Below are 11,783 nucleotides of genomic sequence, written 5' to 3'. Positions count from 1 at the left end.
CCATTGATTACAGACTTACAATTACATTTTTTTCCACATTGAGTTGAAACCCCATTTGGCTTCACATATCAAATGCTTTCTAGAAGATATACCACTCTGCCTCTGCCACTATGTCATTTTTGCCTCCAGAAAGCCCTTATACCCCCATATGCCACTCGTACCGTCCCACAACTTACCAGTGCATCCCTAGACTTTTCCCGAGAGGGTTGTAGATATGTGGAACAGTCTTTCAGTAGAAAGAGTGCTGAGACAGAAGTTCATGTAGCGAGTGGATTTACATATCAATGGGATAGGTGTAAGGCTCCTAAATTTAAGACAAGGCTGAGGGCAGCATGAAGCTTGAGGTTTCCACAACAGAAAAAGATAAATGGCCTTTTTTAAATCCTTAGGCTACTGAAAACAAATTTCTTAAAGTGTATCCTGATATCCTTGTTCCTAAGACTATATATCACTGGGTTTATAAATGGGCATAGAACTGTATACAGAACAGATAGTGCTTTATTTACATTAAACCATTCCCCATGGGAAGGAGCAAGATAGACTATAATTAATGTCCCGTAGTAGACACAAACTACAGTCAGGTGAGAGCTGCAGGTAGAGAAGGCTTTCTGCCTCCCGGCGCTGGAGGAAATTCCAAGGATAGTGATAAAAATAGAAAGATATGTAAAAATAATAAAGAAGAAAGGGGCAGCTACAAAGGGAATGCCTAAGAGGAAATCTGTAAGCTCGGCAAGTGTATGCTTTGTACATGAGAGCTCTAGGAGGGGAAGAAAATCACAGAAAAAATGGTCAATGACATGCCCACAGAACTGTAAAGCAGAAACTTGAGGGGCAAGAACTAATGTTATAATACATGCTAAAACCCAGGAAAGTAGAATGAGTTGGAAACAGAGCCTAAAACTCATGATGGACGTGTAATGCAGCGGGCGGCAAATGGCCAAATACCGGTCGTAGGACATCATTGTGAGAAGGAAACATTCTGTGGCTTCTGAAAAACAAAAAAAGTAAAACTGAGTGATGCAGCCAGTAAGAGATATCGTGCTTCCTCCATTAATTATAACATAGAGCGTGTTGGGGGCTATATTGGTGGTCAGAAGGAGATCGCACACCGATAACTGAGTGAGGAAGAAATACATGGGAGATTTCAGCCTCGGAAACTTGGCCACCAATATAATAATCAGCAGGTTCCCGAATAACGTCAAGATGTAGATCACAAGGAACAGAACAAATAGAACAGACTTCAAACTCTGTAAGTTCTGAAAACCCAACAGCAGAATTTCCACCACTTCTGTCTGATTCACTTCAAACATATTTACAAATGAAAGAGGCAATGAGATATTAGATCTGATAGATCTCACAAAAATAGTAACACTTCCGCTAACTTAATGATGCACCATTTTTGTTAAGATTTCGGGTAATACAGCCAGTAAGAGATATTATGCCCCCTTCATTAATTATAACATGGAGCAGGTTGGGGGATATATTTGTGGTCAGCAGGATATCGCACACCGATAACTGAGTGAGGAAGAAATACATGGGAGATTTCAGCCTCTGAAACTTTGCCACCAACATAAAATGATTCCGGGTAAACTTATTTCCACTTTCACGTGGGAGACGTGTATTTATGGCTTCATCATAAGTTTAGTTCTTCCAATTCATTTCAAAAATGAAGAGACACTTAATGGAAATTTTTCTTTTTTTTAAAAAAAAAAAGTAGTATTTCAACAATTTCATTTCACGTTGGGATTTTCCAAACGCCCAGAAATCATATAAAACTTTTTGAAAAAGTATTAAAATGTATTAGTGAGGAAAAGCTACTGATCGATCAGTGTTATGTACAGTAACATTTTGTTTATGCTATGTAATATACGTAGCCTTAATTGAGTCAAGCAAAATATAACCTTACGTAAATCACAAACATCCCCATAATACAAATCCATGGTTCATAGAGTTTTAAAGGGTTAAATATTAAAGTAGGGACGTTGACGTCCTTGAAGAGGTTAGATGTTGAGTGTTCATCCACTCCTTGATACCAAGATGAGCTTCTGAGAAGTTGAAATCAGCAAACCATCTTCGTCCAGGTCAGATGAATTTGTTCTTAGCTGATCAACCCAATTTTTTCTTTAAAAAAAAAAATTTAAAAAAAATGTATTGTTGGTTTGTTTTCTAAAAAGAGAGTGTGAGATTTTAACATACATAGAAGTACTTCTTACGCATCTTTAATATCTGTTACATTTAGCTGTTTCAAAAACAGGTAAAAAAAATGAAATGGACGTAACAAAAAATAAAAACGAAAACAAGAAAAAAAACCCACAAATTAGTACGTAAAATAAAAATTCCATAATAGAAACCACTGGCCATGTGAGTTACGTCATGACTGAATAGATTATAAATCGCATTATGAAATCGCTTTATTATTCATAAAGATGCAAACATTGTGGAGGTTTAAACTTGGACGAAAAACAAAACTAAAGCTCCTGTCTGTTCATTCAGGATTTATTCAGAATTGACTAAATAAAAAATTATGCAGGTCAAGTATCTGGAAGAAGATACCTAAAAAAAACATATTGCTGAATATGCATTAAGCTGGTTTTTAAACCAAATGTTTTCAGTGATGACTTTATAGATACAGAATATTTTATTTTCAAAAATATCCAAAAAGCAATCTACCTATTACTATAGTTTAAAATGTATAAACCGTGATAAATATGAACTCAAATGAATTTAAAGAGTTATAAAGCTTTGTAATTACGTGAAGGTTTATTTACAAAATTAAGATTTTTTATTATTTTTTTTTTAGAAATTCTAACAATACACAAATAGATTTGATCACCACACTAAAAATATAAATAATTGGTAAACTTACCAGTCTATAGCATGAATGGTTGATTACGTTGAGGCAAAGTTGGGAATATTTTCCATAAGACTCTACACTGATTCTGTAGCAGAGGTAGAGAACAATAACCAGACGATAACTGCTTCAGAGCTCTTTATATCGTGTAAAGAAGCACGGCGTGCTTTCTGTATAAGGACACGGGGGATGGGTAACGCATAGAGAACTCCAGGGACTACCACAGCTATAACGGGACTGCACATCCCACGGCGTAGTGACTGAAGTTCATTGGAGTTTTTTTGATTGATGAAACTTTTTTCAACTTATGCTCAATTTTACAAAAAATTGTGAAAAATGAAGAAAATATATAATTCCCAACATTTCAAAATGTGAAAGAGGGACAGTTTTTTTTTTTTATCGCTCTTGCGGAACTCACCGATACAAGCAATTGCACTTTACAATGTCGCGCTCGCGTCGCCACTTAAAAGACGCTTTGTTTTTGTCAGCGTAGTCATGAATATTAAAAATAACCAACACATTGAATTTCACCAAACCAATTTACTAAAACAAAATATTTAAATTAATCTAATACAACAGCAAATGCAGATCAGCCTTAACACTGGTACCAATCCATGCTGCTTATGCTGAAAATAATTCTCAGCAACATGCATTATCATATATCAGAGCCCCAGCCAGGTAATATCACACAGTAACATGCATTATCATATATCAGAGCCCCAGCCAGGTAATATCACACAGTAACATGCATTATCATATATCAGAGCCCCAGCCAGGTAATATCACACAGTAACATGCATTATCTATATCAGAGCCCCAGCAAGATAATATCACGCAGTAACATGCATTATCATATATCAGAGCCCCAGCCAGATAATATCACGCAGTAACATGCATTATCATATACCAGAGCCCCAGACAGGTAATATCACACAGTAACATGCATTATCATATATCAGAGCCCCAGCCAGATAATATCACGCAGTAACATGCATTATCATATATCAGAGCCCCAGCCAGGTAATATCACACAGTAACATGCATTATCATATATCACAGCCCCAGCCAGGTAATATCACACAGTAACATGCATTATCATATATCAGAGCCCCAGCCAGGTAATATCACACAGTAACATGCATTATCGTATATCAGAGCCCCAGCCAGGTAATATCACACAGTAACATGCATTATCATATACCAGAGCCCCAGCCAGGTAATATCACACAGTAACATGCATTATCTATATCAGAGCCCCAGCCAGATAATATCACACAGTAACATGCATTATCATATATCAGAGCCCCAGCCAGATAATATCACGCAGTAACATGCATTATCATATACCAGAGCCCCAGCCAGGTAATATTACGCAGTAACATGCATTATCATATATCAGAGCCCCAGCCAGGTAATATCACGCAGTAACATGCATTATCATATACCAGAGCCCCAGCCAGGTAATATTACGCAGTAACATGCATTATCTATCACACAGTAACATGCATTATCTATATCCGAGCCACAGCCAGGTAATATTACACAGTAACATACATAATATATATCAGAGCCCCAGCCAGGTAATAAGCCAGGTAATATCACACAGTAACATACATTATCTATATCAGAGCCCCAGCCAGATAATATCACACAGTAACATGCATTATCATATATCAGAGCCCCAGCCAGGTAAGATCACACAGTAACATGCATTATCATATATCAGAGCCCCAGCCAGGTAATATCACACTGTAACATGCATTATCATATATCAGAGCTCCAGCCAGGTAATATCACACTGTAACATGCATTATCATATATCAGAGCTCCAGCCAGGTAATATCACACTGTAACATGCATTATCATATATCAGAGCTCCAGCCAGGTAATATCACACAGTAACATGCATTATCATATATCAGAGCCCCAGCCAGGTAATATCACACTGTAACATGCATTATCATATATCAGAGCTCCAGCCAGGTAATATCACACTGTAACATGCATTATCATATATCAGCGCTCCAGCCAGGTAATATCACACAGTAACATGCATTATCATATATCAGAGCCCCAGCCAGGTAATATCACGCAGTAACATGCATTATCATATATCAGAGCCCCAGCCAGGTAATATTACGCAGTAACATGCATTATCTATCACACAGTAACATGCATTATCTATATCAGAGCCCCAGCCAGGTAATATCACACAGTAACATTCATTAGCATATATCAGAGCCCCAGACAGGTAATATCACGCAGTAACATGCATTATCATATATCAGAGCCCCAGCCAGGTAATATCACGCAGTAACATGCATTATCATATATCAGAGCCCCAGCCAGGTAATATTACGCAGTAACATGCATTATCTATCACACAGTAACATGCATTATCTATATCAGAGCCCCAGCCAGGTAATATCACACAGTAACATGCATTATCTATATCAGAGCCCCAGCCAGATAATATCACGCAGTAACATGCATTATCATATATCAGAGCCCCAGCCAGGTAATATTACGCAGTAACATGCATTATCTATCACACAGTAACATGCATTATCTATATCCGAGCCACAGCCAGGTAATATTACACAGTAACATACATAATATATATCAGAGCCCCAGCCAGGTAATAAGCCAGGTAATATCACACAGTAACATACATTATCTATATCAGAGCCCCAGCCAGATAATATCACACAGTAACATGCATTATCATATATCAGAGCCCCAGCCATGTAATATCACACAGTAACATTCATTAGCATATATCTGAGCCCCAGCCAGGTAATATCACACAGTAACATGCATTATCATATATCAGAGCCCCATCCAGGTAATATCACACCGTAACATGCGTTATCTATATCAGAACACCCACAGTACCTGATTGCAACAACAAAACTTTCCAAAGCACCACTTTGCACCAAGGTTGCACACACAAGCCTTCCAAACACCTAGATTGCCCATCCAGGAAATGCCCCAGCCAGCACCCAGATAGCACGCCCATGCTGGCTGAGCATCATGGGAAATGCAGTTGATAAAGCTGCAGATGTTAGCTGTGAATAAAAATTCCCATGATGCTCAGCCAGCCAGGTGTCCACCATGATGCTGGCTAAGCATCATTGGAATAGTAGTCCACAGCAGAAGAGATTTTTTTTTATATATATAATTACAGAAAATTCAAATGTTAGCCTCCCTCCCATACTTTTTTAAAATTATATTAATCCCTTGATTTATCATGTAATGGCCCCAGCTGCCCTCAGTGACCCCACAACCTTGTGTATTGTGTCAGGCCTCTAATGTTTTCATGCCCCCTGCCAGTCCCCCTTTATGTGATACCCCTAACCCCCTTGTGTGTTGCCCAAAGCCAGCCCCCCATTGTGTATTTATACCACCAGCCAGCCCCCTTTTAGTATAAATTTAAGTGATGCCCCTAGCCAGCCCCCCTTGTGTATTAATGCCCCCACAACCTTGTGTCACTTGCCTTCCCCCACTGTGTATGTATGCCCCCAGCCTGCAGCCCCTTTAGTCTTGATTTATAAAATGCCCCAGCCTTTTCCCTGTTGTGTATTATTACCCCCATCACTTTGAGCCCCCCAGCCAGCTACTTTTTTCCTGACTTTCCCACCTGCTGCACGGGACTGACTGCCACAACTCTATTGACTCTGTGAGCCCGCTCCCTCCAGCATCGTACAGCCTCTTCCAGGCGGCAGGACGAAGAGTCTCACTGAAGCAGAAGCAGCACGGCACACACAAGCCGTCTGCTTCTGCAGTTGCTTTGCTCCGGAGAATCGTGACAGAGGTAAGACAGGCGGGACAGGGGGACAGAGCCCCAAGATCGGCACTGTCCCTCCCACTCAGGGGCAGTTGAGGGCCCACTCAGAACAGACACTGATACCCAAAAACTCACATCTCGACAGGCTCTGCCACACCAACACCCAAACACACACACCAGGACAGGCTTTGTAACACCGACATTCAAACACACACACCAGGACAGGCTCTGCCACATTGACACCCAAACACACACCAGGACAGGCTTTGCCACACAGACACCCAAACACATATACCAGGACAGGCTTTGCCACACAGACACCCAAACACATATACCAGGACAGGCTCTGCCACCCAAACACACACACATCACGAAAGGCCCTGCCACACAGAAACACTCAAACACACCAGAACCTAGCAAAGTTACTAATCCCGCCCCACACCTTTTGCCTATTATGATAAGGAGCATTTAAAATATATAAAATAACCTTGGGTGCAGATCCCACCCCCTGCTCACCACCCCTGTCATGAGATAATCAATTAAAATAAATTTAAAAAAATACCCCAATACCTAAGTCCCCATGGCAGGAAGCATAAAGTCCATCCATAGGATGCTACCTTCAAACAAAAAAAGTCCATCCAACAGTTTACATTCAGCTCTGGCGTCTCAATATAAATTAAAAAAAAAACACCAGACAAAACAGGATTTGGTGATTTGTTGCCTCTAACAAAAAAAGGTATTTATTGTTCACTTGTATGGATTTACTTTGCATGTTATCATATTATTTTTCTGTCTTGCCCAAAGACAACTGCCCCACGGAAGGCAGACAACATACGTCGGCTTACTTCTAGTATGGGTAATAAAACACTTTTTATAAAGTTTTTCTTATAATCAGAGTTTGAAAGGTTTATTATGTCTTTTCAGTCATAACGCCATGAAGGTTCTTATGGTGGGTAATCCATCTACCAGCAGCACCTCCATTCATCTTTTACTTTGACACACGTCCTACAATGTGTATATACTTTATATCAAAGACTCAAAAGATAAAACAGAAATATCTAGTTTCGAACTTAAACGTATATAAATCAGTACACATGAATAAAACTAAAATGAAATAGTAAAAGTAAAAAAGACTAATAAAGGCAACTTTCCTTGATACAATAAGTATTGTCAACAAATTCTTCTCAGGGTATTAATTACTTTTTTCAAATGTATTTTGATATCTTTATTCCTCAGACTGTATAAAATTGGGTTACAAAAGGGCCCTACCACTGTAAGTAAAAGAGATAATAGTTTATTAAGGTTAAACGATTGCTCTTTGGAGGTGGCGACATAAACTGTTATTAGAGTCCCGTAGTAGGCACAAACTACACTCAGGTGAGAGCTGCAGGTGGAGAAGGCTTTCTGCCTCCCGATGCTGGAAGAGATTCCAAGGATGGTGACAAAAATGGAAATATAAGTAAAAAGAATAAAAAAGAAAGGGACGGTTAGGAAGGGCATGCTCATGACAAAATCGACAAGTTCAGTAACAGTATGTTTCATACACGACAACTCTAAGAGCGGAGCAAAATCACAGAAATAATGGTCAATTACATGACCACAGAACTGTAAAGCAGAAACCAAAGGGACAATGATAGATGTTATAATACACGCTAAGAGCCAAGAAAAAAGAATTAGTTGGAAATAGAGTTTAAATCCCATGATGGACGTGTAATGCAGTGGACGGCAAATGGCCAAATACCGGTCATAGGACATCATCGTGAGAAGAAGACACTCAGTACCTTCTGGAACAGAATAAAAGAAAAACTGAGTGATGCAGCCAGTCAAAGATATTCTGCTACCTCCATTAACTAAAACATGGAGCATGTTGGGGACTATGATGGTGGATACAAGGATATCGCATACTGATAACTGAGTGAGGAAGAAATACATGGGCGATTGCAGACTCGGAAACTTTGCCACCAATATAATAATCAGCAGATTCCCGACTAACGTCAAGATGTAGATCACAAGGAACAGAACAAACAGAACCGGAGTCCAGACAGGTGGATTTCTAAAACCTAACAGCAGAACATACATCACATTACTCTGGTTTATTACATTCATATTTTTAATTAAAACGACAAAAAAAAATTGATCTGACAAACTTTTTAAAAATATTATTAAAGGATCTAAAATTTTCCACAGAGTTTTCTAGTGCTACTAATGACTCAGCATTTTACCAATACAGACCTTTTAACTTCTATGGAAGATATTGAAACACTTTTTTTTTATATATAAAATTTGATGGTTGGAGGTAGGAAATGTATTCCACTGTTTTATGATAGTCCTGGAGCTTCAAGAACTAACATCGGCCATAAACCAGTTTGTTCTCAAAATGTTCTGAAAACAAGTAGTAAACCAAGTGCTCCGAGTTGTGGTTCTTCAAGATTCTGTGATAAGAGACATCTGGTCTTTATATATAACCTGCAAAATATATAGCACTAAAATGAATTAACCAACATATTACTTTGGGAAGCAACATTTACGTACCACAGGAGGTTGAGATCAGCGAGCGCTTCTGTGTTATCAACCCGCATAATTTGAACCGAACGTTATTGGAAACATTTGTACTAATCTCCTGTTTACAAGCATTCAGTGTTTAAACATGGAAAACATAGAAGATGTCACACGTAAAATTGTAAGCTATGTTGAAGTATACAGACCCTATAAATATCTTATATCTTGACTAAAGATAATGTTTCAATAACATGTAAGGATTGAATAAAAAACTCAGGAAGACATATTGATACAATTATGGAATTCCAGAATATAAACAATTTATAACGCTATGCACATCGAGCTAAATACATATATAATTTTACATATTTTATTTTAAGCAGAGATAGGTGAGCTGACAAGAAAGCCATCAGCAATGTATTTTGTGTATTGAAAATAGACCATCATAGAATAAATAAGGTAAAAAAAAAATCAATAAATAGCCATTGAATAAATCAATTTAGGTATAATTCATTTGGTCGCATCAAAACAGGCTAAATACTTAACTAGGACATTCAGAGCACAATCTATAAGCAAAAATCATCAATTGTATATAATCTAAAATAGAGATGAGATGAATGATGAATTCCGTATGAATGGTTATTTTGAAAAAAACAGGAACCGGAAAATCTTACCTCTTTTATATCAGAGTGGGAGATTAAATGATGTTTTCATCAGATTGAGGTGAAGTTGGAAGTATTTTCTGGCAGGACCCCACGCTGCTTGCGTAGCAGAGGTACAGTGCGGTAAACAGACAATAACAGGTGTCCTTATACTGTGTAAAAACCATGACATCATCTGTGTACAAGAACACTAGGGATGGGTATTATACAGAGAATTCCAGGGACGAATTCCAGGGAGCCTGAATGCAGCTACTAATGGGATTACATATCCATGTACATAATAACCATTTTCACATTGTATTTCCTTAACCATTTTGTGGTTTTCAAATTTGATCTATGCCTGAGAAGTGAGCCCTGCTCCTGCAACCCTGTAGACTACTAGGAGCTTAAGTGTAAGGGACTGCTTGAGCAAAGATGACTTGATTGTAATGTGGAGGAGTCAGAGGTTAACTCAACTGACTGGACTTTACTGGGGACATGTGCCCTTGCATGCTAACACACCAAAAAAATCTACTTGCACGTTCATGCAGGAGGCGCAGGAGGTATAAGAGTTGAATAACGACTTGCATACCCTCACCTGAAATATACAAAATTCAGTCCTAAAAATATTAAAAGGATGGTTTCCTCTATCTGGCAGGCTCATAAAAGAATACTGCATAATAATGTATTTTGTGAATGCTGCCCCTCTGTTTTCCTTACCTGCATTGCTGCAGCTAGGGAGTTCTAGAGAGTTCAAGAGAGTGTGGAGAAAGGCCCTTCATGTCAGCGGCTGTGAGAATAGGCCTCAATAACTGAATAGTTGGGCTGAATAAGAGAGTCCTTTTTGAAGAAGCCCCCTTTGCATTACAGCTAGCATCTGAAAGTGAAGTGCTGTGAACCGTATAAAGTTTGTCTACATAAAACATCCTACACTAAGAAGTTATGTGGTCAATTGAGTTTTGGGTTAAATAAAATGACCAAATTCAGCTTCAGTTGCATGCCCCCGCATACTGAGATGGGCAAAACAACTGGGAGATTCACTAATCTGGGAGTTGTTTCCAAGGACATGCTATTGTCTGTAACATTTTAGAGTTCGCAAATTTCAATGAGAACTCACATGTCCTCGCCTGAAACTTTAAAATGTAAAAATTAAATGTGAAAAAAATCCTCAACTAAATAAAAACTAACAAGGGTGGCGTGATGTTTACCCTTTCCCTTCTACCCCGGACCAAAGTGGGGTTAGGGTAATAAAAGAACATGGGGCAGTAGTTTATTGTCCTACACCTCTTCCCAAACCCGCTAATGGGAAAAGGGTATTAAATAATAAGAAAAAACTTTATAAGAGATGTGACCTCCAAGCTGTGCCACCATTTAACCCCTATCTCATGGGAGGGTGAATGGGATTAAAAATGAAAATTTCCCCCCATAACCCCCATTTGCTCCCATAAACTCACATTTTTTGCCTCACAACATGCACTTTATTGAATAGACCCGTTCTTCATACCTAAATGACTTATCAACACAGCAAAGACCTTTAGAAAAAGGTAGAGCATTTGTGAGGCTAGGCAGTAATGTTGGACAAAAAGGCCCGGCTCGCAATCTCTGTTCTAGTTCATCCCAAAGATGTTAGATGGGGTTGAGGTCAGGGCTTTGTGCGGGGTAAGTCAAGTTCTTCCACACTCATTCAATGGACCCAATCTGCTGCTGGAGTTCAGTATTCTGAAGTATGCAGCCCTACCATCCACAGAGGCGCCATTCATTTGGACAGTGTGTCAGATGGCCAACTCACGCCTGAATATAAGTTTTGTATTTTTTTTGATGCTGATGGACCTAAGAATCAAATTGACTTCTGTCTTCGATTGGATTCATATCATGACATTTGTTGGTTAGCCTAAGTGAAATGCTACCACTAAAATGAAAGCAGACGTTCAGTGCCAGTCTTTCCAATCTTTAATTTGTTACACAATCAGTGCTTGTAGTGAAAAAGAAAACTGTGTTGCATCAT

General features: G+C 38.8%; 1 protein-coding gene across 1 annotated transcript; it reads right to left on the bottom strand.

Moving 5' to 3' along the window:
- Window positions 1-377: 377 nt before the first annotated feature.
- LOC128491709 (olfactory receptor 11L1-like) lies at window positions 378-1,310 on the bottom strand. The gene has a single exon (XM_053464020.1). The coding sequence runs from the start codon at window positions 1,308-1,310 to the stop codon at window positions 378-380; it is 933 nt and encodes a 310-aa protein (XP_053319995.1).
- Between the last annotated feature and the right edge of the window lie 10,473 nt (window positions 1,311-11,783).

This window comes from Spea bombifrons, chromosome 4 (genome assembly GCF_027358695.1).
Source record: "Spea bombifrons isolate aSpeBom1 chromosome 4, aSpeBom1.2.pri, whole genome shotgun sequence".
NCBI lineage: Eukaryota > Metazoa > Chordata > Amphibia > Anura > Pelobatidae > Spea > Spea bombifrons.
The sequence above is the reverse complement of the archived record's forward strand: the minus strand, read 5'-3'. Positions and strand labels throughout refer to the sequence as shown.

Bases quoted from the DNA above. Each gene is read 5' to 3' on its own strand.
- LOC128491709 (XM_053464020.1), bottom strand. From the start codon at position 1,310: ATGTTTGAAGTGAATCAGACAGAAGTGGTGGAAATTCTGCTGTTGGGT.